General features: G+C 43.3%; 2 protein-coding genes across 3 annotated transcripts in view; one reads left to right on the forward strand and one right to left on the reverse strand.

Moving 5' to 3' along the window:
- Nucleotides 1-16368, forward strand: part of KIAA0232 (KIAA0232 ortholog) — a 67038-nt gene extending 50670 nt beyond the window's left edge. For both annotated transcript variants that reach the window (XM_056862217.1, XM_056862218.1), the window contains exons 4-9: nucleotides 1448-1514; nucleotides 2659-2740; nucleotides 5886-9174; nucleotides 13849-13957; nucleotides 14782-14879; nucleotides 15469-16368. In XM_056862217.1, the coding sequence (XP_056718195.1) occupies nucleotides 1448-1514; nucleotides 2659-2740; nucleotides 5886-9174; nucleotides 13849-13957; nucleotides 14782-14879; nucleotides 15469-15648 (3825 nt within the window). In that variant the 3' untranslated portion in view covers nucleotides 15649-16368. The remainder of the gene's footprint in view (nucleotides 1-1447; nucleotides 1515-2658; nucleotides 2741-5885; nucleotides 9175-13848; nucleotides 13958-14781; nucleotides 14880-15468) is intronic.
- Nucleotides 16369-24566: 8198 nt separating this feature from the next.
- CCDC96 (coiled-coil domain containing 96) lies at nucleotides 24567-27210 on the reverse strand. The gene is made up of 2 exons (XM_056862289.1): nucleotides 26152-27210; nucleotides 24567-25170 (listed from the first exon to the last, which is right to left on the reverse strand). Exons 1-2 carry the CDS (start codon nucleotides 27208-27210, stop codon nucleotides 24625-24627), a joined length of 1605 nt encoding a protein of 534 aa, XP_056718267.1. The 3' UTR covers nucleotides 24567-24624.
- Nucleotides 27211-27304: the final 94 nt, after the last annotated feature.

Raw genomic sequence — 27304 nt, forward strand, 5'->3', positions numbered from 1 at the left:
GCTCCCCCACCCACTCCTTTGCTGAACTCCCATGTTTAACTCCGTCTGTTAGTAGCTCTGTTCATGTGCTGTTTTGCACGCTCCACAAGCTGCAGACTGCTTTCTAGAGCAGGGGCATCGAACTCAATGGTTACGAGGGCCAGACATGACATAAATGTCACTTGGTCGGGCTGGGCCATGCCTTGCCAGCCCAGATTGGGATGGGGGGGTGGCTGCCTCAGCTGGCTTACTGGCCAGATAAGAGCTCTCAAGGGGCCAAATCTGGCCCATGGGCCATATGTTTGATGCCTCTAGTTTACCCTGAGCTTGTGTACTTGAATCAAGAGAGTGGGGGATGGCTGCCTCAGCTGTTTCGCGGGCCAAATAAGAGCTCTCAAGGGACTGGATCCGGCCTTCAGGCCTTCATGTTTGACACCCTTGTTCTAGACAGAGTCTCACCTCTTATTAACTCTGCTTACTGCTGGAGCCAGGAGCTCCGGCACCAGACAATAGGAGGCTCTCAGATGATTCACCTCAGTCAGCAAGAGCACCCTCCCTGGGAACCACCTTCAGAATCTCCAAGCATTTGCAAGTTTGTAGGCCAGACTGGCAGTGGTTGACTGGCCAGCTAGCTGAGAGGCGGGTGGGAAGAGAGAATCTTTCTTTATTCTGTCTTCCCCTTTTGGCACCTAGGTGAGCTCTGGCCAGTATAGTCCACAAGGTGTCTGATGTGGCATGGCATCATGGGTGCTGTGAAAACAAGGAAAGAGGTGTAGGGAGTAACCCTGCTTGCCCACTGACAACATCAGTCCACAGTTTGAGAAGTAGTAACAGCAGCTGTCAGTGGATGTGGTGGGAGTGGTTCTTGGGAAGGGTTCAGCTCTTTACAAATGGCTGGAGAACATAGGGAGGGGGTCACCTAACTAATAATTTCAGTGTACAGAAGGTTTGAACAGTCTCAGTCAATTCCTGAAGAGGTTTCAAAGACTGCAGTCTTCCTTTACATGGTTTTCCCCTTGTTTTTGTCTGATTTCAAGGAGTAGATTGGCAAAATTGCGGTTTTTCTACAAATATTTGTGTTCCGTGCATTATTTTGATACCTTGTGTAGATTTCCGTATCACAATAAGTGCCCTAAAAAGATTGCCCAAAGCTGCCTTATGCTTTGCAACTAGACATAATTATGAATGGAATGCAAACTAGTGTAGTGTAATGACTAAGGTGGTTGGCGTGAGCTGCAGGAAGCCTGTGCTACAAGTATCTCCTTGACCAATGGCAAGCTACCATTCACTTAGCGTTCATCCTCTGTTTCCCCCCAGAAATCTGTAAGATGAGGATATTATTAGTGTACCATACAGAACTTGTACAGATTGGATAGTGAATGTGAACCTCTTTGAACACTTGAAAAAGACAAGGAGTGATTAAACCGACTGTTGAATAATATGTCCATTATTCATTATTATTCTACAGAGCTCTGGGATTGAGACTTTAGTGGAAGAGCTCTGCTGCAGACTGAAGGATCTCCAGAGTAAACAAGGTGAGAACTCCTTTTGAACTCAATGGCTTCAGATATTACACCTTTCTAAATTAGGTTAGTACCTTGCACAGGGTAATAGCGTGGATTCTGCTGCAGTAACTTAAAAACTTAGTTTTCACAGATAGCATACAAGGTAATAAACTTCTGTCTGCACTACACTGCTTCAATTGCAGGTGGGAGTTTGCTTGATAACCAAACAAACACATATGCTGATGACCCCCAAAGATCTGTGTCTCAACTAAGCCTTCAGAAGCAACCCCATTATGTGAAGCTGTGCTTCCTTTCGTCTGTCTTCAATCTAGTGCCAGTCAGTTTCATAGCATGTTCTTCTATTGGGGGAGAAAAGTTTCTGTCCACTTTCTCTGTGATCATTTTGGTTATCTGCATTTCTTCCCCACCTCTTTAATATCGTCCTTGAGATCCACAAGAACTTTCCCCTTCTGTCATAATATGAGACTTTGTGGGCCCCTGGACTGGTTGTCCTGGGGGACTTCAACACATGCCAAGGCTGTCTTGCCAAGAGTGACTCGGGATTTCATGGCCTCCATGATAACCATGGACCTGTCTCAGGTAATAACTGGTCCTACACATTGTGCAGGTCACACTCTTGTATTTTGTTTTGGGCAGGAGGAATGCGATCTGAGGGTGGAGGAATTGACAGTGGTTCCTTTGTCATGGATAGATCACTACTTGCTTGGGTTTAGACTTACAGGGAAACCAAGACTCTGCAGGGGGTGGATCTATTAAAATGATCCACTCTTGGAGCCAGATGAATCCAAATGGCTTTCAGATGGCTTTTGAGGATTTTCCTGTAGATTTGGCTGGTGGTCCTGTTGATGCCCTGCTTTCAAAAAAGTCCCAGTTAATTATTTCAGAGTTGTTGACATCTGTGAACTGCCTGTCTGCTTGTCTCCAAATGCAAGCGGTACTACATGACTAAAAGATGGTGGTATCAAAGCTTTGTTTTTAAATCCAGTATGTTTTAATGGTTGTATGAACCGATGAATGTCTTTAGTAGTCAATCATGGGATTGTATTATTGTAGTATGATGAATGCTTATGTGTATCGTAAGAAATTATATAAATAGACGGGGAAATGAAAGTCTGAGGTCACATTTTCAGATGATTGTCTTATTCTAAAACAGAAGAGAAGATTCATAAGAAACTTGAGGGCTCTTTGCCTCCTGAAGTTGATTTATCTCCTGCGGCAAAGGATCAAGTGGAAATGTATGTCTCCTCCTTTTTTACAATAAAAGTATCCTGTTTTCTTTCTGTTTCCATATACCTATGCACACATTGATGTAAAATCAAATGCTATGAATAGGTGTAGATAGGCACTTTATTGTCACTATCTTGATATACAGATTTGACCACCGCTCAAAAAAACCCTTCATTGGCTACGGATGAGATGGCCAGTTACAGGCCAGTCTGCAATCTACTTTTTTAGAGAATGTGATAGAGTGTGTGGTGGCATGTCTGCCCTTGACCCATTTCAGTCCATTTCAGGCCTGGGTTTGGTACCAAAACAGCTTTAGTTGCACTGGTAGATGATCTTTGTTTAAAGTTGGGCAGGGGACAATCTTACCTGTTGATACTGTTGGACATCCCAGCAGCCTTTGATGCAGCTGACCGCTCCATTCTTATCCACCAGCTTGAATATGGAGTTGGTATGAAGGGCGTAACCCTTTGGTGGTTTCGCTCTTTTCTGTCTGACTGGACAAAAAGAATCTCCACTGGAGGTGCAGAATCAGCTGGGTGGAATTTTATCTTGTGGGGTGCCACAGGGTTCTATTCTCTCACCCATGCTTTTAAAGATATATGTCTGGCCATTGAATGAAATTGTCTGGAGCTTTGGGGTTAGGTGTCATCAATATGCAGATGACACCCAGCTCTGTATGTCATTAACCAAGCCTCCAGGAACCATCTGTGTTGGTTCTGAAATGGTACTTTTAGGCTGTGGTCAGATGGCTAAGGCAGACCAAACTGGAGTTTAATCCAGACAAGAGGTAATGCTGGTTAGGAAGGCTAATATTTTAAAGCAGTGATGGCGAACCTTTTAGAGACCGAGTGCCCAAACTGTAACCCAAAACCCACTTATTTAATGCAAAGTCCCAACACGGCAATTTAACCTGAATACTGAGGTTTCCTCCCAGCTCGGCAAGGGGGGGGGCGGCGGGGAGTCCAGGGAGGGGGGCTTTGAACGGCTCCACGCTCCCTTCAAAGCCCCCGAACGTGCCCACAGAGAGGGCTTGGCGTGCTGGATTTGGCACATGTGCCATAGGTTCGCCAACACGGTTCTAGAGGGACTGAAAGTGGCTTTTTCAGAGCAGGTTAAGAGCTTGGGGGTGCTCATGGGCCCTGCCTTGCTGCTTGAAAAGCAAATTGCTGCTTGAAAAGCAGGTTGGCATGGTTGCCAGGCATGCCTTCTAACAGCTGCCTCCAATTCACCAGCTTTCTTTTACCTAGACTCAGCTGGTCTGGCCACTCTAATCCATGCTTCTGTAACCTCACAGTTGGATTACTGCAGTGCACTCTTTGAAGACAACCCAGAAACTACCAGAACCTGGGCTTTTCCATCATGGCTCTGGCTCTGGCTTCCTGAATCTTGGAGATCTTCAGGAGGCACTGCAAGGCCTGCCTGTTTATCAGGGCTTTTTGGAGGGGAGTTGAATGGCAGGAATCTTTTAAAGGAGGAGGGCCTTGGCTCTTGATGTTTTAGCTGGCAATTTTGTAACTATTATTGTAAGCCTCCTTGAGCCAAGAGGAAAGGCAGGATGTAAATGTTTTAATTAATAAATAAATACATTAAAGTGTTTCCTTCTGCACATGAATCTGTGTGTTAAAATCCTGTTTTATTTTGTACTTGTGTAAGAAGTACGTGTCCTTTGCATCAAAGCTAGACAGTTACAAGGACATTCGTGTCAGCATATCCTTCTTCCTTTTTCCTTTATTGAAGGCCAGTATTGCTTTTCATTCACATCTCCAAATCATAGCTGTGGTTCAGTAAGGCTTCCCTAATAGATATGGTGCTCAGTCAGGTTGTGTGTGGGGGGACAAGCTGTTGACTTCCTGAGTCACAGCAGACTGAGTAAGCTAGTTTTGTCATTCTAAAAATCATATGTCCAGTGATACATTTTTGCTCATGTTTGTACAGTATAGTGATAGAAAGGTGCCATCAATTCCAGGAGAAAACCATGGAGGTCTTTGAACATTCCTGCGCTTGTGCACTGCACCCAGGTTTTCTGGGCACAGCCACATTGCGCTTACAGGCTTTGGGGTGACTGAGATCTTCCTGTACTCCTTCAATGCAAATGGCATCCTGCTGTGCCCCATTCTTCCTATCATAAGTAGCAAGGATGTGGAGAGAGTCTCATCCAAACTACAGAGGAGCAGAGTATGGAGGAATGTTGGGGTCAAAGCACTTCAGAGTTCAGTGTGCCTTTTACATTTCAAATCAGGGCATTCCTGTTACCCCTATACATCCACCCAAGGGCTTATGGTAATAAGGAAGATATGCTTCATTCTGGCAGGCCATTATAGCCTGGAGGACTCTAGGCTCACAGGACACTGTGGAGATCATCCGAGCATGCTAGGTTCAGAGGCTCCAAGGAAGCTTAGATAGTCTGGGTCTTCACAGCCTAGAAATTTCATCCACATTTCAGAATGGGGCAAAATCTCCTGCCCAGGTCAGGTGTGCGATCCCAGTATTTCAAGATTTCAGATTTAACCCTGTGCACAGTGAAAAGGCCTCAGCCTTTACTACAAGAATGCATAAAAATGAGACATGCAAATACTTTGGGCAATATTTATTACCTTTTTATTTTAAAAAATGCAAAATTATGGTTATCTTAGTTATCAACATTGAGGCTAGCTTAAATTGCTAGCTTAAGTGGGTAAGGTTTGAGAGTACCTTAATTATTATACTGGCTGAAACAATGTTTGTACGTATGGTACGGTGGCAGTGTTTTAGTCATATCAGTAATATTAACAAAAATGTTATTATTATTTAAGGAATTTATATCCAGCTTTATTTAAAATGTTCCTTGTAACCAGTGTTTATACTTTTCACAAGTATGCGTTGCTGTTTAAAAATTAGGCAGCATTTTATCTTTTTGGAGAAGATCCGGAAATAGAATACTCTGGGATTGAAAATAAAGTAATATTCATTTGAATACAGTGTGCTTCAGGAGGCGAAGGTGTTCATAGCACAAAACATAATTATTGCTAAATACTCAGTGAATGTTAAAATGATTGTGTCTGTAGCTCTTTGAAACAAGGTAAAACTAGAACATCAAATATGTATAATGAGTTACCTTTGGGTTTTTAAATGGCTATATATAGATACAAATGTGTGGATTTTTTTTCTTTTCAGGTACTATGAAGCATTTCCACCTCTTTCCAAGAAACCAGTTTGCCTGCAAGAAATTATGACTGTATGGAATAAATCCAAAATTTGTTCTTACTCCAGCTCCTCCTCTTCTTCTACTGCCCCACCAGCTAGCACAGATACATCATCGTCTCCCAAGGACTGCATTAGTGAAAGCGAAGTATCTAAAGAGAGAAACAGTAACAAAGGACCTGCTGCCATACATGAGAGAGCCTCACAGAAAAAGGATAAAGATGAAAAAGAGAACAAGTTTGGAAGCAGCACTGTGGAAGAGAAACCCGCTTTATACAAAAAGCAAGTCCGGCATAAATCTGAGGGAAAGCTACGTCCTCGATCTTGGTCTTCTGGCTCTAGTGAAGGAGGTTCCAACTCTAGCGGTAATCAAGGTGAATTAAAAGCAACCACCAAATGTGTTAAAGTAAGGCATAAAACAAGGGAGGTTCGGAGCAAAAAAGGACGAAATGGGCAAAGCAGGCATTTGGTAAAAGCCAGCGAGAAGGCTGAAAGGAAAATCCAAGGTGGCGGCAGCAGCAGCAGCAGCAGCGGATCTATCAGACAACTGTGTAAAAGGGGGAAAAGGCCATTCAAAGAAACTGGAAGGAAAGACGCCGGGAACTATGAGGGAAGAGAGCTATATTTTGATAGCAGAAATGAAAAGGAATATAAAGAAGAGCCCTTGTGGTATACTGAGCCAATAACAGAATATTTTCTTCCCCTGAGTAGGAAAAGTAAGCTTGAGACAACGTACCGCAGCAGGCAAGATGCATGTGAGAGAACATCCGAGGCTGTAGAAGAATTAGCTGAATCAGTGCAAGGTCTTTGCATTAGCAACAATAATATTAATAAAACATACCTCGCGGCAGGTACTTTCATCGATGGCCATTTTGTGGAAATGCCTGCAGTTCTAAATGAGGATATTGGCCTCACTAGGACCTCAATGTGTTCTCAACCAGAGGACGACACTCACTCAGATGGTGTTCATCTGTCAGAACTAACACACTTCTATGAAGTGGATATTGACCAATCCATGTTGGATTCTGGTGCCTCAGGCAAGATGCAAGGAGAGAGTCGGATTTTGAATATGATTCGGCAGAAAAGTAAAGAGGGGGCTAACTTTGAGGCAGAATGTTGCATAGTATTTGATGGGATGGAGTTGCAAGGGGAAAGTGCAATATGGGCGGATTCAGCCACCTCTGTTGGTGCTGAAGGGTGGTTCTTGCAAGATCTTAGTAATTTAGCTCAATTTTGGGAGTGCTGTTCATCTTCTAGCTCTGGTGATGCAGATGGGGAGAGCTTTGAAGGAGATTCTCCTGTTAGACTTTCCCCTCCCTTAGACAGCACAATGCTTAATTCACACATGCTTGCAGGCAATCAAGAGCTGTTTTCAGATACTAATGAAGGGTCTGGTTTAAATTCTTTTTCAGTGTTTGAAGTGCAATGCAGTAATTCTGTCTTACCATTTCCTTTTGAAAAACTCAGTTTGGGAAATGAAAATACAGATTCTAGTAGCAATGTTGGTATGTTTGGGAAAACACAGTCGAGATTGTTAATATGGACCAAAAATAGTGCCTTTGATGAAAATGAACACTGTTCTAATCTATCAACAAGAACTTGTAGTCCATGGTCATACTCTGAAGAAACACGTTCAGACAATGAGACTTTAAATATTCCATTCGAAGAATCCCCTCAGTTTAATTCGGATGATGTTAATTATGTAGTTCCTAGAGTGTCTTCAAGTTATGTAGATGAAGAAGTTATAAATTTTTTGCAAGAGGAAACCTGCCAGGAACAGGCTAGACCTTTAGGAGAAATGCCCACCTTAATTTTTACAAAAAAATCTAAACTAGAATCTATTTGTGGAATTCAGTTGGAACAAAAATCTGAAGGCAAAGAATACGAACCTACACAAGTGTGTAGTGACAGCAGCCCACATGAAGATGACTATGGCTCAGGGGTTATTAAAGACATTTGGACAAATATGACAGACAGAAATTCTGCGGCAATTGTGGAAATAGATGGCATAGAAGAGGAATTGTTTTCAGCTGATGTAAATAATTATTGCTGCTGCTTAAATAATGAAACAAAGGAAGAAATTCTTCAAGATCCAAATAAAGCTGTGCAGAGATCAGAATATCATCTTTGGGAAGGTCAGAAAGAGAATTTGGAGAAAAGAGCTTTCGCTACAAACCGTGTATCAAAAGTGGACTGTGGCGATTATACTACACCTTCCAAACCATGGGATGTTAACCCAGATAAGGAGAGTTCCTTTATTCTCGGTGGAGTCTATGGGGAGCTGAAAACGTTTAACAGTGATGATGAGTGGGCAGTGGTACCACCCAGTCACCCAAAAGGCAACTTATTGCAGTGTGCAGCTTCTGATGTGGTTACAATAGCAGGTACAGATGTCTTCATGACCCCAGGAAACAGCTTTGCCCCCGGCCACAGGCAGTTATGGAGACCCTTACTATCATTTGAACAGAGCGAGCCATTGAAGTGTGGTGATCATGGATTAAATAGGGGTTTTTCATTTATCTTCCATGAAGACTTGCTAGAAGCTTGTGGTAATTTTCAAGGTGAAGAGTCTGGGGTTGAATATTCATTCTCTTCCTTTGACTTGAATAATCCATTTTCACAAGTTCTTCATGTAGAATGTACATTTGAACCAGAAGGAATTGCATCCTTCAGCCCTTGCTTTAAACCCAAATCTATCCTTTGCTCTGATTCCGATAGGGAAGTTTTTCATCCTAGAATATGTGGTGCTGGGAGGACACAGTACAGAGCGATACGGATTTCTCCAAGGACTCACTTCCGCCCAATTTCTGCATCTGAACTTTCTCCATGTGGTGGGAGCGAGTCTGACTTTGAATCAGAGAAAGATGAGGGGAATATTGCTGCCCCTCCTCAAGCCGAAGTGTTTGATGATCCACAAGCAGACCTCAAGCCACTGGAAGAGGATGCAGAAAAAGAAGGGCATTATTACGGCAAGTCAGAGCTTGAGTCTGGGAAGTTCCTTCCTAGGTTAAAAAAGTGCGGAATGGAAAAGAGCGCCCAGACATCTCTGGATTCCCAGGAAGAGTCATCTGGAGTGTTGCTGTCAGAAAATGAGAATTCTTGCTTGGAGTGCAGTATGAATGAACTACAAGACATGAGGGCTGTGGAAAGCTCTCAGATGAGTTGCAATGTTGTGGAGCCACAAGAAGAGGAAGACAAGTCTTGCAGTTGTAAAGATGACTCGCACACAGATAATCTTGTTTCTCCAGCACAGCCGAAAGAGGTACCTGTTTGTAGAATATATGTCTAGTTTTTTTTTTTACCTGTAACTAAAAGTTGCTAGAAACACCTTTTTAGTCATATGACTATTTAGTCATGTGGCTATATAGTAGTAGGCAAGCCATGTCTGGATGCACCCAGCTCTGCAGAGCTAGGAGGTGCATGCAGATGGCCCTGGCTTGGCCCGGCAGAACTGCTGGAGGCGCCCAGTCAAGCTGGGCAAGGGGTGGGGCTGGCCAGCCCTTTCTCCATCCCTCCCTCCTTCCCTCCCTCCTTTGTGGGGGCAGGCCCTGGGCAGACCCAGGGGGTGAGAGCCTTGCTCGGGGCCATTTTTTCCTCCCAGTCCACTCCTGATGGGGGTGTTCATTAAAGAGGGGATTGTGCAAGATTTAGTGAAAAAGTTGGCTGGATCCAACCCAAGGTGTTTAAAGTTAGAGGCCGCAATCCAGACTTCAGCTGTATATAAACTTTGGGATATTTGGTGAAGTACACACATGTGAGACGTGAAGCCGAGATGTCTGGGTTTGAATCCCAAGCATAGCTGTGAAGCTCACCGAATGGCCCGTCACTCTCTTAGACAGGGTTGCTTTGAGGGAAAATAGAGCAGCAGAAGTGTGAGGTATGCTACCCTGGGCTCCCTGCAGGAAGGATAGAGTAAAATGTATTTAAAATGATTTTTAAAAAGGTGCACACAATTTGTGGTTGCTCTGAGGCTTTGAGACAAGAGACCTTGTGGAATGTGGGGCCTAGAGTTATTGTTGTATGGTAAGCATCACTGAAAATGAATTAGTTACCTCTTAATTACCTGTAATTACTGTCTTAGCCAAGCATAAAAGGACTTTTTTTGCTTACCCTTTAAGTTGAAAAGTTGAACTGGTTCCAGTTCTTGTGTAAGTGACAACTGGAATAAGGTTATTATTGCTAGATGTAGCCACAGGAACTGCTTATTGGCAGTCATGGCCAGTTTGTGAAAACTCAGTAATACTAAATGGCTTGGATCCAGCCAAGCACCTATGGAAGGTGCTAGCCTATGCAGAGTCTTGTGGGAGGGAGGGAGTTGTTAGTTTCCTGCATTGGGCAGAGGGTTGGATTAAATGACCATTGTGGTCCCTTCCAACTCTATGATGTGATGATTCTACCCTCCCTTCTGCTGAGCAACCCAGTTAACATCTGAAAAGCTGGAGGTCACAGGACCCACATGGGCACAAAGCCATGTGGCCTGGAGGGCTGAATTGGGGGTGGGGAGCTGGGTGAAATAGCCTCACCATCCCTTACACCAATGGAAGCCCTGCTGGCAGAAAAGGTCAGCGAGGCAGTTTCATCCAGTACTCCCCCTCTTTACTACAGCCAGCCCCCCAATTACGTGGTTTTATATCTACATGGGTCCTGGGATCTCCAGTGCCAGCTTTCCCTAGGACAGATATGTGTGTGCCCTTACTCATTTCTTTCATTGAATCTAAAGACAAAATTGGTATGTAGGTTGCTGGGTTAAAGTTCATATTCTCTGTGCAAAAAGGAGATGAGCATTGAAGGTCAGTGATTGAGACGTTAAGCCCCCCTGGGTGATTTGGGTAGAGGTATGATAACGAATTTTGTAATGTGCATTGAATGATGTCACTAACTTTTCAAATTAAAAAAAACACACATTGGAGTGGTGAGTTTGGAATCTAAAAAAAAAAAATCCCAGTGGCAGAAGTTTGATGATGCCTCTTTCTGGTTTAGAGCCAGCTGTGCTGCCATAATGACAGCACCTTCAACTGCAGTGGCCATCCCCACGCGCTTCTAGAATCCGGAGTTGTGGCAGGGCTGCAGTTCATCAGTCAGTTCAAGTATCTGTTCCAGTACTTGTTGCTCTGTGGAAAGCTTTCTGTTGATGAGCACTTGAGAAGTACCCTGATTTCTGACGGTCTGCCAATTTCTTACATGTAATTTCAGGCAGCGGTGTTTCCTTTCTTTTCTAGGGTAGGCCTGTACCTGTACTGTAAGTGGGATTCCAAATAACACTTTTTTTTGGCCATCAAGTCACAGCTTGACTTGTGGCAACCCCGTGGGGTTTTTCAGGGCAAGAGATGTTCAAAGTTGGTTTCCCATTGCCTGCCTCTGCATTGTGACTCTGGTATTCCTTGGTGGTCTCTGATCCAAACACTAACCAGGGCTGACCCTGCTTCGTTTCTGAGATCTGACAAGATTGGGCTAGCCTGGGCCATCCACGTCAGAGCAATAATTCATTTAGAAATTCCTATTCTACACACAAACCCTGCTGTTCTTCTCCCTGTCTGATGTCAGATTTCTCTTAGACTTTGTGTTCATTAGAGACCTTCTCTTACCCCATTTTCACCAGTTTAAACAAATGCAGTTCAGCCAATCCTCTCTCAAGCAGCTGCCTTGTGATTTATTTGGGAAGTGCATAATGTATTAAGAGGGCAGAAGTTAAACATCTGGCCAGTATTATACCCCTAACTCCTCAACTCTCGGGAAGTGATATACGAGGGCTTTCTAAGGAGGGCATGGCATCCATCTTTTAGGATGTGATTGTGTGTAGAACCTCCACTTCTCCTTTTTGACAGATTAAGCACTGTCCATTAGGGTTGCCAACCTCCAGGTGGTAAATAAAAAACAAGGGCACCTCCGTGCCTATACCATGAGGTTTGGAAATTAGCACGGGAGAAGTGGTACAAAGAAGCACATAGACGGGGTACAAAGTAGCAAATATATAATAGGTGACAATAACAAGAAAGACAAAAACAAGTGTACAACATAGAATCTTAACTACTAAGTTGCTAAATATATACAAAGATACAAGGTAAGTAGGAAGTAATTTTTTTGGTGCAAAGCAGGAGGCAAAAGTCCTCTTCTGGATTTCAATGATAACCAGTTCCTTTAGGATATCCAGTTGCAGGAATAAATCCAAGAAATGGGGGACGGCCTTTTCACATTCTTTTCTTCAGCCCCATAGCATGTCCTATATTTAGATATATTATTTTAAAATAGTACCAATATAGTTTAACCACCAACATCAAAATATAATAAAAAATACATACTTACATCCATTTTGTAGTAAATCAATTACATAGAAAAATAGTCTGTTTCAATTCAATCTTCTACAGCAGCAATGTAAACCAGTTCCCAATGGGATACAAGTATGGCAGAAACTATTCCTTCTTACTCACAGTTAAATACAGAACAGGTGTTAGCACATAGCTCCCCAAGTGCATATTCTCTCTGAGTTACCGTATATACTCTACAAAAGGAGAACCTACTGATGCTGACAACTATCGTATGCTGTTTAAATCATATGAAACAAGAAAGGTCATTTTCAAGATTCAGACCCCTAGGTTTAACTGAATCAAAAAGATGGATGAAAAAAGCCTCTTTCTGTCTTAAAATTCTTTCTGTATTTCTTTTATCAAAGCGTTTTCCTTTTAAATGCCAAATGCCAAAAAAGCGGAGGTCGTTTTCAGAATGGCGAGCCGCAATGAAATGGTCGACTACCGGGGCACTGGAAAGCTTCACGCGTATGAGTGCACGATGTTCCAATATTCTATTTTTGATGGGTCTGCTAATGTGGATTTTTAAACATCGGGTCTAGCATTAGACCCATCAAAAATAAAATATTGGAACATCATGCACACATAAGCGCTAAGCTTTCCAGTGCCCCGGTAGTCGACCATTTCATTGCGGCTCGCCATTCTGAAAATGACCTCCGCTTTTTTGGCATTTGGCATTTAAAAGGAAAACTCTTTGATAAAAGAAATACAGAAAGAATTTTAAGACAGAAAGAGGCTTTTTTCATCCATCTTTTTGATTTAGTTAAACCTAGGGGTCTGAATCTTGAAAATGACCTTTCTTGTTTCATATGATTTAAACAGCATACGATAGTTGTCAGCATCAGTAGGTTCTCCTTTTGTAGAGTATATACGGTAACTCAGAGAGAAGATGCACTTGGGGAGCTATGTGCTAACACCTGTTCTGTATTTAACTGTGAGTAAGAAGGAATAGTTTCTGCCATACTTGTATCCCATTGGGAACTGGCTTACATTGCTGCTGTAGAAGATTGAATTGAAACAGACTATTTTTCTATGTAATTGATTTACCAAACTTCCAGGTGGTAGCTGGAGATTTCTCACTATTACAGTTGATCTCCAGGTGACAGAGATCAGTTCACCTGGAGAAAAATGGCCGCTTTGGATGGTGGACTCTATGGCATTATACCCCACTGAAGTCCCTCCCCTCCCCAAACCCCTCCCTCCTCAGGCTCCACCCACAAAATCACCAGGTGTTTATCAACCCAGAGCTGGCAACCCTACTGTCCATGTCCCTGCAAGGCAGTCAACATGGGCTTTAACATTTACCTTAAAAGAGCTAAAAGCATAAAGAGAGAAAGAGATGAAACATGATGCTTTGGAACCATGTGCAATATGAAAGTACGTGCAGGAGAAAAATCATAGCCAAGAATACATTGCATATCAACATTCTCAGTAAAATTTACTCAGTTTTATTAGCATGATTAGTATATAGAACCAGTGAAGATAAGATTGAACCATTTAATATTGTAACACAAATGCCATCACAGCTTTTTTTAACGTACAGATTAATCTTAAGCCACAACTGTGTTGCATTGCTTTGTGGAGAGATGGGCCATTTGCTTTAAACTGAAACACAGTTATTCTCCAAACAGTTTCCTGGATTGAATAACGATCTTCAGAAAATAAGCTACAATCAAGCAAAGCAGTGCTGGTGGGAGAAAGCTCTCTATACCCCACTCTTCCCTACGCCACAGTATGAAGGTAGCAGCATCTTAATTTTAGCTGAAATGTAGAATAAGTTATGAACATGAACTAGATGGAAATAATCTAGGAAGTCGTTTTACCAAGGGGTGGAGAGAAGTTTGCCATCTTCTGCTTGCCTTGACTTCCATTCCGGCCAACAGTATGGTAAAATTCTAATCCCCTGCCGGAATGGTGGTTCGAGTCCTGACAGTCATCACATGGTAGGCAGTAGATGCCTTTCCTGCATAAGTAATGTGGGGATATGGCTGGTGAACATGCTCATGGGGTTGTCACAGATGCAGGGAAAGGCTGCTGGCGTAGCTATGCAGATTTTTTGTTTCTACTGGCAATTTTGTTCTTTTCTGCTGGAAAAGGGACAAAGGCTCCATGATTATATTAATAATTAATATGTATTTACTAAAGTATTAATACCCCGCCTTTCCTCTTGGCTCAAGGCAGCTTGTTATGCTGGCCTAGCTGCAGCTGGTTTAGCAGGACTGTTGGGTTGACCTGTTGGGAGAAGATCCTGGCTCATCTATAAAACTACAAAGTAGTGAAAATAAGGAATACAGGGAAATTGACAAGAAGCTGCATTTTTAATCCATCCTTGTATTTAATCCTTTTTTGGCAAAGTAGAATTTGCCACAGAGGCCTCTTTCTTGTACTGGCTTGTATTGCAGTTCTCTGTGGCTTTTGACATTTTAAGTATTCTAATCGCAGATCTTTATTTAGCGCCTAATAAAGAATTTTGTCATTACATTTAATTGAAAGAAACAATTTGTAATAGAATTCCATTTTCTCTCCCCCATCCCCAATGAACTTCTCAAATAAAACTTTTAAAGAATGCTGTACAAGTGTCGAGAAGGAGAGTGGTATTGGAGAATGTACAGATATAAAAGAAATGCCGCACAGTGAAGAACATCTTTTAGATATTAATATGGTAAGCTTTTTGAGTCCCTATGGCATTTATTTCAACAGTCACTTGACCAGATATAAAACAATTTGGACTGTATACATTTCTCCTCTTCATAGTAAAACCATTTCATTCGTAGAAATTGTTGCCCAGAATGGGATATGTCTGTCTGAAATGAACGTGATTTTTGCAAAATAAAATCATGCCATGTTATGATTTCTTAAAAGGTTGTTTTAAGGTGTCAAAGACATCGGGGAAAGCTTCTTTTTTTTTTAAAGTACATCCAGTAAATTAATGTGAAAGGCCAGGATCCAAAGAAACACTTGAGTGACAGGAAAGTTCTTTCCGTTGTGGGGTGGGAGAGTTGTTGATTTCCCTTCTCAAACATAAGTATGTTGCTTTGAATTCCTCTTTGGATTTAGTAACCCCACGGGGATGCACTGGGAAAAGTCTTATCCAGGTATTCTTTTGGATGCAGGCCAAGATGTGAATCTAAAAATGTATTTATGTAGCGGGGTTACTTTGCTCTGGGAGCAATGTTCTTTAACATTCTTCTCCTTTTTTGTAAATACACAATTTTCTGCATTTAACAACTTTTAAAAACATGAATCCGTAGGTTTCTTCTGTTCACGAAGCAAGATGTGCAAACCCGAGAAGCTGCGAAACAAAATCAAATGGCTTCAGGAAGAAACTCTACTCTAGTGACAGCACCAGCTCTGAAGGCACAGCGTCAGAAGGAGGAAATGGATGGGTGGATCCTTGCGAAGAAGAGCTTTTTTCTCGAACTCACTTGTAAAAGTACAAAGTAAAAACCGATGGTTAAGATTAGCCTGAGATGGAAAACTCTCTTCCTGAGAATCTGTAATTTGAAAACAAATTGAGTTTCCCCTTCAGTTAATGGATTCAGAAGTGTATTTATCTTTCTCTTCTTGGTATTTTTATTTTTCAGTAGTTGGGGCACTGCCCCACTGGAAGGCTTTTCTTTTCTCCCTCCAAACTCTTGGCTTCTTGGCTATTTGGACCTAGAGTAGATTGTGTTGTCAAATCAAGAATGGATGTGCATGTGATTTGTCTTGGTAGTATCACTGCTCTTTTGCATTCTAGCTGCAGTTACTTTTATTTTGAACTGTAGCCCTATCAGTATTACTATCTTACTAGCATTGCAGTGTCTACAACTATTCAGAGATTTTAATCTTTTAGCACATTAGGTTTGTTCTTTAAGATTTGGGAGATAAATACTTAACACTGTAATCTATCAGTGCCTTTCTGAATGTGGGCGGAAAGCGTGTGTGGTGTGTCCAGTCTTCAAGATCGCATAACTTTGGAGTAGAAATACTAGGGCTGTGCTTTAGAGACTTTCAGAAACTGTGTTTTCTATGCTATGATCTCTCTTCTTGACTCAGACGAACACAGTTGTTTGTTTCCTTCTTGCTAACTGAGGACTTCAAGGATTTTTGTAGGCAAGGGGGAAAAACCCATAATTTTCTCTCCCCTCCCACCCCACTTTCCCTCTTGTTTGTCTTTATCTTTCAGGGTTGGGTGTTGTAAAGTGAATAATTAAAAGCAAGTGACACTTAACTGACAGATCCTTGGCACACTTCTTCAAAGGAAGCTCTGTTGATTCAGTGGAACTTACTTGTAGCTAAGTGTGCCTCGGATAGTGTCCTTAAACTCCCTGGGGAAATGAATGGGCTGTGAATCTTGTCACAAGCTACAGCAATTTGGTCTGAATGACTGAAGCCATCTTGGAGTCGACTGTTCAGCCTTTTATATCCAGAGGGTCAAAGGGTCCTTCGAAGTAAATCCAGTGGCTCCTGCAGTTAGCTATTCTTGTGGCTCTGATTTAGCAAAACTGGTAGCTAACTTTGTCTCCTGAGAGAATGTTAGGAGTAAGTTGTGTGTTGTAAGTGGGAGTGGGGAACATGCGTGATTGCAGTAGTGATTGTTGCTTTATGTGATCTGCTCTTAAAAGTTTATTTTAACATCGTCAATGCATCTGTCAAGCTGTAACTGTGCAAGACTATCAACTCCCTGTGCTACTAACGTATTATGCAAATCATATGAGCCAGGAGGAGCAATATTGGTTTTTACCATTTCATAGTTAAAAAAATGATCTATACAATAGTAGCATGTTTAAGACATCAGACAGTGCAGAAAGTTTACTATTGACTTGAAAATGCTAAGCCATTAATTTTGAGAGGCAAGAAACTCCTAACAATTATATATAGTTGTTTGAAATGGTGAGCTAAACTGGCTTTGAAATTATATTCTGTGCTAGTGAGCTAAACTGAATTTGAGTTTTGTTGCCTTTTCTTAATTGGTAGTACATGATTAAGATCTCGGGTATCAACACCTTCTAAGGTTGCATGTACCCTTTCTGTTGAAATTCAACTCTGTTGGCTTGGTTTGTACTTTACAGGGAAATGTTATTAATAACTGCTTTTAAGCCACATTATTTTAGCATTCATTCAATGAATCTTTACCGCTTTTTTCTTATTTGAGATTCTGGATAAGTTTTTATATATTTACTTTCTTCTGGAGCTTCCTTTAAAAAATGTCATATAGCTCATGCACTGAGAATATTGTCTGTTGAGATGACAGCAAAAAGAACGAAACTGAGAAAATTCTAATGATTAACTAGAGTGTCATTATTAGAATAAGGAATGACCAAATGGGAATATTTGGGAGGGGACCCACACCTTTTTAACTCAGCTTATTTAGGATAGAGATCTCAGTTGAAGGGTGGTGTTGATGTTGGTTACCTTATGATTTAACTATTTTAACACCTTTGAAAATTTACATGTTACATGTGTGGGCAATAAGAAAAAAATATTTATTTGTTTTCATAATTGAATGGGAAAATTTTGAAGCTTTCCAGTGAGAAGGTTGATGTGTGAGTTTGTGTTTTTGTTTTTCTGCAAGGATAATTTAAAAGTGGAGACGCTGAAATGCACTGTGGTATGAAGCGCATATCCATAGCACTGAAGTATCAGTTTTTCATTCCTGGGCTGAATTTTGTTTCTACTTTTTCGCTTCAAGTGCTTGTATTGTTCTGATTTCACATACACCAGAGTAACTGAATTTGTTTTTTGTGGAGTTACTTAACACCAAATAAAAGATAAAAGGACAGTTGCATTGTTTTGCTTTGTCTGTGTTCTTACAATCAGTGTACACAATTTCCGAATTTAAGATTAAGATGCTGCTAGTGAGTGGTAAATTATCCAGACTTTCCTCCCCTCCCCTTTGTTGTTGAATTTCTTGTGGTAATACTGGCCCTTTCCCTTTTGAAATTGCAGTTGCAGAGAAGACTTCTGTTCCTGTCCTTTCATCTTAGGAACCTTGGATCTGTCAGCTCCCTTACCACCATTTTTGCAGCCTCTTAGATGAACTGTCTCTAAGCCCTCGGGCTGCACAGCTTCAACCACCCTTTCCTCTAACTTAGGAGGACTGAGTCATTACAGCAGAAACACTTTTTAAGATATAATTATTGCAACTCCCTGGCCACTATAGACCAATCAGCTTGCTATCAATACCTGGAAAGCTGTACGCAGCCCATCTATAATTGAAACTTTGTAGCTGGAGCTACAACTTGTCAGTAGCAGGTCCGGAACAAATTGGCTTTAAAAAGGGTTCCTCTACATTACATCATGCATATGTGCTCTCCTTTCTTGCCAATTAAATATACATCATATCCTAAGGGGAAATTGTTTACTGCTTTTATGGATCTTAAAGCGGCCTTTGATAACATCTCCCGCTCAAGGCTTTGGAACAAACTAACCAGTTGGGAATTCCTAAATAATTATTACATTTGATTGTTTCTTTGCACACCTCAATTACCTTGAGAGTAAGATGTCCTATAACTGGTCATTTCACAAATCTGGTCTCGGTTACAAAAGGAGTTAGACAGGGATGTATCCTGGCCCCTGATCTATTCAACCTCTATATTTATGATTTACCCAATAAATTGTAAGGAAATCATTTCTATGCTCCCAGCTTGGCTGTTCATTCAATACCAGTTTTACTTTATGCAGATGACACAGCCCTTCTTTCCTGCTCAAGGGTGGGATTAAGATGTCTTCTCCAAGCCTTTGCCTTGTACTTTCACAACAATCTTATTAATGATTAATTATGCTAAATCAAAAATCATGTGTTTTCAGAAATACCCATTCCTACAGAAAGTAAATCACTGGGTTCTGGACAGGCATAAGATTGAGCAAGTGTCAAACTTCAGCTACTTAGACTATTCTCTTTTTGCACTGGAACTGGAGTTATTTCAACTCACTAGAGCTCAGAGTCTCTTCTTAAACCTATTGTCTGTCAATGTCTCTCGGCATCTTATAGGATGCTCTTTTTTCCCCCTTCTCTGTGTACCATCAGGGTCTGTAACCACCTCTCACTGTTAATGCCCTGCCCACCTGTACTGCTACTGGTCTTTGACAACAGCTCATAAGAACTTCCACTCTACAAGCAACACTGATACAGTCAGGCTAGCTATAAGTCAGGGAATACTAACCCTAACTTCAGCACTGGCTTATAAATCTAGGAGAGGAGAAATAATAAAGATAGAATGATGGCAGGCATACTCCGCTTGATGTTCCTGCAAATGAATGGAGAATGTAATTGGCCCACAGGTTTTATGATGGATAGGCCTGAAATAATTGCAGTATCAGTAACAGCTGGTTTTAAAAAAAATCTGTTGCCCACTATAGCAACAAATTATCATATTCATTTATTTGGAAAATGTATGTGCTGTTTTTTAGAGTCCTGCTTGAGGTGGCTTACTAAGTAAAATAAAATAAAATTTTAAAACCCCATAAAATTATCAACATTTAAAATAAGCCATAAAAAAGCTAGCGTGGTGTAGTAGTTAAGAGTGGCAGACTCTAATCTGAAGAACTGGGTTCAGTTCCCCACTCCTCCACATGAAGCCTGCTGGGTGACCTTGGGCCAGTCATAATTCTCTCCAAACTCTCTCAGCCCATGTGGAGGCAGGCAATGGCAAACCATCTCTGAACATCTCTTGCCATGAAAACTCTAGGGGTCGCCATGAGTCTGCTGTGACTTCTGGCCTCTGCTTAAAAACCTCCAAAGAAGGAAAGCCCACCATCTCCTGAGGAAGCCTGTACCACTGAGGAACCGCTCTAACTGCCAGAAAGTTCTTCCTAATGTTTAGCTGGAAACTCTTTTAATTTCAACCTGTTGAATGTATTAGGACCACCCAACTAGCCAGATACAAATGCTTGGAGTCAAGTGCTTCCTATGGGCAATAGGTGGGGATGCCCATTATACATATCTCACCAATGTTCAGATAATTCATTGGCCGCCAATTGAATGGGGCCCAATTAAAGCACTTTGTGAAGGAACAGACTTGCAAGCCCTTCTTGGGTCTGATCCCAGGCAGGTCAGAAAACCATGCAGCAGCCCCAAGTCTGTTTGGTGATGTCATCCCTTCCCCTTGCTCCCCTGGCATGCCCCCCCCCAAAAAACCTTGGTAAACCCACTGTCATCAGTGACTCTGAAAGTATCTCCTGCCAAATGGAGTTGCACATCTAGCACTGAGTACCTGAATTGCCATTTAGAGGCTCTGCCTGGCTGCTGCACCTTTTTTGCTCCTATGAGGGGCAATCTATTGTAGCTTCGCACTTTCAAGCTATTGTGTTACAGGGATGGCGAGCTTACCTGCTGCCCCACACTTCAAATAGCAAGACCGAATAGGCATATAGTGTATTTCCAGAGAGCAGGCTTGGAGCTTTCAAAATATAAGGAAGTTTAATAAATGAATAAAGAGAAAGCATGTGTTCTGTTCAAGCATTCAGGTTGAGCAAGGAAACAAAAAAGGGGGGACACGCATAATCTCTTTTCCGTTACACTCAGTACTTTTCCTAAATGATGTCTGAATAGGACAAGCTAGTATTACTTGAAGTTGCAGTAGTTTAAAGTTACCGGTAAGCATTACCTCAGTTCTAATAGTTGGGACTTCTCCCCATTTTCCCTGGCCATGTGGACGAGATGGAGGGGGTGAAAGCTGAGTCCACCATGGCTGTGTTCCCATCCAAGGAGTTGCTCGGGATTGAAGAGGAAATGGAAGAACAAGAGAAAGAGAGCATCTTCTCTTCCTCCAGATAATTTGTAATGTACCTTGGGGAATCCATCCCACCTGGGGGTCATTTTGATCCTCCAGACTGAAAAGGAAGAGAATACATTCTGGTAATTTGGCTGGTTCTCTCTCTCTCTCCTTTTGGATGACATCGTCTGGCAGGAGGTGGGGTAGTAGATCATTGTCCTGCTTCCTGAGTCAGTAGCATAACCAAGACCTTGCAAGCTCTGCACTTGGGGCTGGATGGTCCAATATTTAATGGCCTGTCTTCTACATCAAACTACCTGCCAAAGGAGACCTTTGAAAACACTGCTTTGAAGTTCACAAAGGGAATGCATGTCTTCTGTTCTTGGCGCATTGGCTTTGGGATGCCCTCCCTATGGGTTGTCAAGAGAATACTCTTCTTTCTACCCAACCTTTCCTCAAGATTTTTCTTTCCTTCCTTCTACTACTCCCCCTAATATGATGACATACTGATGCTGTCCAAAATCAATATTGGCCTCCTGTATTTGATTCAGTTTTAACTTCTTATTAATGGTTTGCTTTATGACATGCTTATTTTTATAGGACAAGTATTTCTAATGGTTCTTAGTGTTGTTTGTATTTAGTCTGTTAGCACATTTTATTATTTTATAGTGTTGTATTGAACTGTGTCCTTCCTAAGCCATCTCAGGAATCATTTGATAGAGGTAGGAGAAATATTGTACATATATCCAAACATCCATGATGACGTGTGTGGGTATCCAGCTTACTAGTTCTCTGCAAGAGCAAGCGGTGGTTTTCTCTTCTGCTTTGTCCAGCCCTCTCATTTCCAACTTCAGTCTTCCATATACAGGGATGGATCCCGTGGATCAGTTTCATTAGCCAGAGGGACTTTTGTCCACAGAAAGCAGTCTTCCTCTGGTGCAAGACACTTCCACAGGATCCAACTAACCAGATTCAGAAACAGGATGTAGATTTTTAAATGAATGGCTTAGAAGGGATGTGTTGAGTGGCTGGCTTACATTCAGTGTGTCTGTTCCCAGAATGCCGCCCACTCTCCCAATATTGTCCCTTTAGAATGACCAAGACATAGAATCAGGAGTTCGTGGTTTGGTGCAGTGAACAGGCTCAGCCCTCACCCCTCTGCATTTGGATGGTCACAAGGGCAAACAGCTGCAATTCATTCTTATGGAGACTAGTAAAGAGCTGTACCTAGGAATCATGCCATATTAGGAACAAAGCGTACCTTTTGACTCTTCAGCACTGTCAGGAACATCAGGATGGGCGAGTGTAACAGTTTCTAGACTTCTTCCTCCTTTGAAAACAGTGGGTGGGGAGCAGTGCTGCCAAGTTCTGCCCCCCTCCAGCCTGAATGAAGCTTCTGGCTTGGAAGGCAGAATATATCTTCCTCCTCCTGCCTTCTCAGGGCCTGGAGACCATACTCAGTTCTAGATTACAGTTGTCTACCTCCACCTCCTCACTGATCTAATTCATCGCTGCAACCCCACATCCTTTTCACAACAGGCACCACAGCAAGACCAGCCTGGGCCCAGCCATCACCTATAGAATTAGTAACTGCGGGAAGCTTGTCCCCACCCCTTGCTGAAAGAACTCCACTCTGTTCAGTTGTTTTAGTTATATTTTGGTGAGCTTTGAAGCCTGATCTGGGTTGGTAGGAAAAATATTAGCGAGTTATATATCAGTTGTAGTAAAAGATAGCAGGAGGTAGTGTTCACATGTATTTGTTATAAATTTTCTCAGCGATCTCCCTAAAGAGCTCGTGGTTAGGAGCAGCAGATTCTAATCTGGAGAACCGGGGTTTGATTCCCCACTCCTCATGAGCAGCGGACTCTAATCTGGTGAACTGGGTTGGTTTCCCCACTCCTACACATGAAGCCAGCTGGGTGACCTTGGGCTAGTCACAGTTCTCTCTGAACTCTCTCAGCCCCACCTACATCACAAGGTGTCTGTTGTGGGGAAAGGAAGGAGACTGTAAACAGTTTGATTCTACTTAAAAAGTAGAGAAAGTAAGCATTTAAAACCTATTCTTATTTTTCTGCACATCATCGGGTCCTAACCATAATGCCATAGAAACTCTGGGCATCAGTTCCAGACTGGAGAAGCCATTCTTCGATCCTCTTTGCCAGGCTGAGTTGTGTTTTGTTCAAACATCAACCCTAATAGTTGAACACTTCCCTGCGCTAGAGTCCTCTTGACAATGTGCTTGATAAAACTGCTTTTATTTTCTGTTCTTGTCTAATTTATTCATTTATATATGTTTCTCTCAAATTTTCCTCATTGCCTGTTTTACAATACTGGTGGGGTGGGAAGGTACAGAGGCAATGTTAAATTAAAATATGTATACCTCATGCTTTCAGTCTAAGATACTCAAAGGCAGCTTCCAAACAATTAAAAACAATAATAGTATTTTAAAAATATTATGATCAACAAATAAACCAATATTGAGCAATCAGCAAAATACAACAATCTGGGGGCGGGGGAGAGAGACTTAAGATTTTGTTGGATTTTACTGAAGTTTTTAAATTGCTTGTCAACCATATCTCACAATGTGGGATGCAAAACAGAAATGTTTTAAACAAATAAAACAGGAATGTTGTGACATCCTCCTCTTCCTTCTTTAACCATCTACATACTAAACTTACAGTCATCCTATTTGCTATGTGATGGCTTCATGCCTGCACAAATTTCACTCATGAAGATAAAAAGGATCTTTGAGTCTCTCACATTAGCTGTCGTGTGAATTCTACCCACGCAGGCCAAAACATGAAAGAGAATCTACAACCAGTGTAGGATTATATTCTCAGGTGATTGAGCTAATCACATAGAAAGGAGGTGGAACACTTACTACAATTGATTAAGGTTATGAATACAGTTGAGAATCAGAGCATTACCAGTTCCAGAGCTCCTTTCACCCAGACTCTGTGACAATGAATGAAACTGAATACTGAGTGCAGCTGAGCCCAGGTTGACAGCCAGCAACATACAACTAAGCCCAGTAGCCAGAACCATGCAAGTCAGTCAGAGTTTTCCTGGCTGCCAGAGGGATGGAAGGAGGGAAAGCTGAAGACTAATGGTTGGTTGGCTGGTGGGTGTGAAGGACTGAAGGAAGCTGGGGGAGGCTTTGGGGGCTGCCAGGGAAGGGAAAGAGAAATAGTGGGGGAATGGAAAATGAGATGTCCCCGGCAAGTCTTTGTACAAATGTAGTAATAAACAACAATTATGCTCATTTTAATGCTCTGTGATTACAGAGGCAAAAGAAAAGGGTACTAACACCATGCCACCCATAAAAGGGTTGCTGAGTTCCATCACTTCTGTCCCAATAAGATTAGCAGCAAGGAAAGATCAGCTGGCATTCTTCCCAACTGCATGTTAATGTTTTAATAATTCACCTCTGTGTTCTGACCTTGTCAGACTGATTTCCCTATACTACCTTTTCCTTCTGCTACTCTGACTTTGTAAGTCTTGTTTTAAAAATGTATGTTAAGTTTGAGGACAGGGCCAGTGTTGTCTTTTCATATATGTGCCCTGCCACAAGCACTGTATATTGAATGCCTGATGTGAGCCACCTGGGGAAACAATGTTTCTCAGAAAGGCAGAATCAAAATATTATAAATACATTTAATATCCTTTGTTCACACAAAAACATAACTTCAGCATTGAACTCAAAGTTGTTCAGATTGGTAGAAAAGATTTTATTCCTCTGATTTTCTTCTTCACTCCTTCACAAGTAAGGGCGAGTCCAGCATGCTGATGTTTCAGTTGTTCCAGCCTCTCCTTCAGTACCTCTGCAACATTTACTTTGTCCTCATAGTCCCTCAACAAAACTCTATCTCCAAGCAAGCCGCATTTCTGGTTAAGCTTTTCGTTGTCTATTCGCAACCTATCCCGTACCTGTTTTGTCTTGGTTAGGATATCTCTTTTTTGGGCTACTAGAGCCTCCACTGCCATCAGCTGAGCCTTCTGGCCGTGATTCTCAGCTTCCACAAACTGCAGTTTTTCCTTGACTTGAGTCAGGACTTCCACCGTGTTGGTGATCTTTCTCCGGAGCTTCAAAAGCTCCTCATTGCGTTCTTCAATCTTCTCGTTGTAGGTCTGGTTCTCTATCTTCAGCTGCTCAAAATCTATTAAATGCAGACCCTCTGCCAACTGTTCTTGGGCTTTTAAGCTAGCTTCAAGCTTACTGATCCTGTGCTTCAACTTTATATTTTCCAGACGAACCTAGAACGATTAAAAATTGAGGTGAACGACACTAGCTAATCATTTGTCTGCTCTAGTTTCACTCAAAGCTGTACATCAAGGCTGGAGGAGAGGCAGCAGACAGGCATCCTTACATTGTTCCTAGGTATACACCTTGAGCAATCTGGCTACCAACTGTCATCAGCAAGGGCAGAGAGAGAACAAGCAGCAGCCAGGCATGGTGGTGTTAATATCTGTGGTGCATCCTATGAGCCTGATGTGGAACCTGCCTTTTCCCCATGCAAACAGTCAAGAGATCGCAGTTTGGTGTAGCTGAAGAAAGAAACAAGCCTCAAGAACGTGACAAAAAGATGGAAGGCGATCTCTGGTAACTTTATGGTTATTGTGCCCATTTTGTAATTCATTATCAAAAAGGACTGTTTTAGGAGTAAGGCTAATTAAGATGGCTGAGCAGCCCTTTCAGTTGTGCGACGTTATGCTGATGATTTCACAAGTCACACACATTTCCCCTGCTAATAAATCCAGAGTTAGCTCTATTAGTCTGTTTCAACAAAAATAAACAGGACACCTAGCAAGTTTTAAAAAATGATAGCATGTGTTTTTTCTGGACTGGAGCCCACATACATCAGATGGCATGGATTCTAGTCTACAAAAACTTATCCTGGAATAAAAATGTGTTTGTCTTATAAATGTTGACAACTGGGTTTGTTAGTTGGATATTTGGGAGTATGCCAGCATATATGAGCGTGGAAATGGATTACTACCCCCCCCAAAATCACATAATTTAAAGTGCCTTGAGGTCAAGCTGTGAAAAGGTTTTCTGCACATCCATTTAGAGTGTAAATGGTTGTTTAGAAACAGAAACTCACAGAAATAAATAGGCAAAGATGACAAAGAACTAAAACCTTAGGAAGGTCTGGACAAATTGATAACCTGAGATTACATCCCTGCTGAGCTTCAAGGTAGTTTGAATGCCGTTCTTCTCCCAAAGCACAGGCTCACCTCCGTCATCTCCCTTTCTTTGCTCCCCTCTCTGCCTTGGATCTGGTCCACCTGCTTTATGGCGGCCTGCTTGCCCCCCAGGCGCCGGCCCATGGTGTAGACGGCGACCTCCTTCTTGGCCGCCTGGTAGGCCTTCCACTGGCCGCCGACCTTGGCCAGCTTCTCCTGGCACGCCTCTTGGAGGACGTCCATCTGCTGCTGGTACCAGGCCATCTCCTCCCGCTGCTGGCTCCGCAGCTCCTGCAGCATGGCCAGGTAGCGGCTGTAGCGCTGCTCCTTGTCGGAGATGTGCTGCTCCAGCTCGCCCCGCGGCCGCTCCTTGCCCTTGGCCTTGTTCAGCGCCTCGGCCAGCCGGCCCTGCAGCCGGGCGCTGCCGTGGCGGAGGCGGGCCCGCTCGGCCAGCAGCTGCCGGTACTGCTCCACCAGCTCGGCCCGCTGCCGCTGCTCCTCGGCCCGGCGCAGCTCCGCGGCCTCGGCGCCCTCCTCCTCCTCCTCGGGCCGGCGGGGGCTGCCGCCCGGCTCCAGGCGCTCGGGGCTGGCCTGCCTCTCCAGCTCCCACAGGCTCTGGCTGATGCGGCGCGCCAGCTGCTCGCCCACCTGCAGCGGCGGCGGCTCCGAAGGCTCCCCCTCCTCGAAGCCCGCGCTCGTGGGCAGCGCCTCCAGGAGGCTCGCCCTGGACGGCCCCTCCCCCACCCCCTCCCCGGCGGGAGGCGTGGCTTCGGCGGCCCCCTCGGCCTCGCCCGGCGGGCCCTCGGCGCCCTCCCCGGCCTCTTCGGGGGCTCCGCCGCCGCCGCCACCGCCCTCCTCGGCCTCTCCCGGGCCCTCTCCGACGGAGCCCTCATCGGCCTGGTCCTCCTCCCACTCCCAGGCCGCTCCCTCCGGCTCTACCGCCGGGCCCTCTCCCTCCTCAACCGCCGCCGCCTCTTCGGCTCCCGGCGACTCGTCCCTGTCCCCCGTCGGCGCCTCCTCGGCGTCCCCCTTGGGCGGCGAGGTCTCCTCGGGAGAGGCCCCTGCCGCACTCCCGGGCGATTCCGGGCCCGACGCCGCCTCGTCCGCCATCTTTCTCCTCAGCGGCCCGTAACCGTCTCCTCCTCCTCCTCCTCCTCCCCGGGGCGCGTTGCCATGGCAGCCACCCTGCCTTCCCTCCGCCAAC

This window comes from Euleptes europaea, chromosome 17, assembly GCF_029931775.1.
Source record: "Euleptes europaea isolate rEulEur1 chromosome 17, rEulEur1.hap1, whole genome shotgun sequence".
Classification (NCBI taxonomy): Eukaryota; Metazoa; Chordata; class Lepidosauria; order Squamata; family Sphaerodactylidae; genus Euleptes; species Euleptes europaea.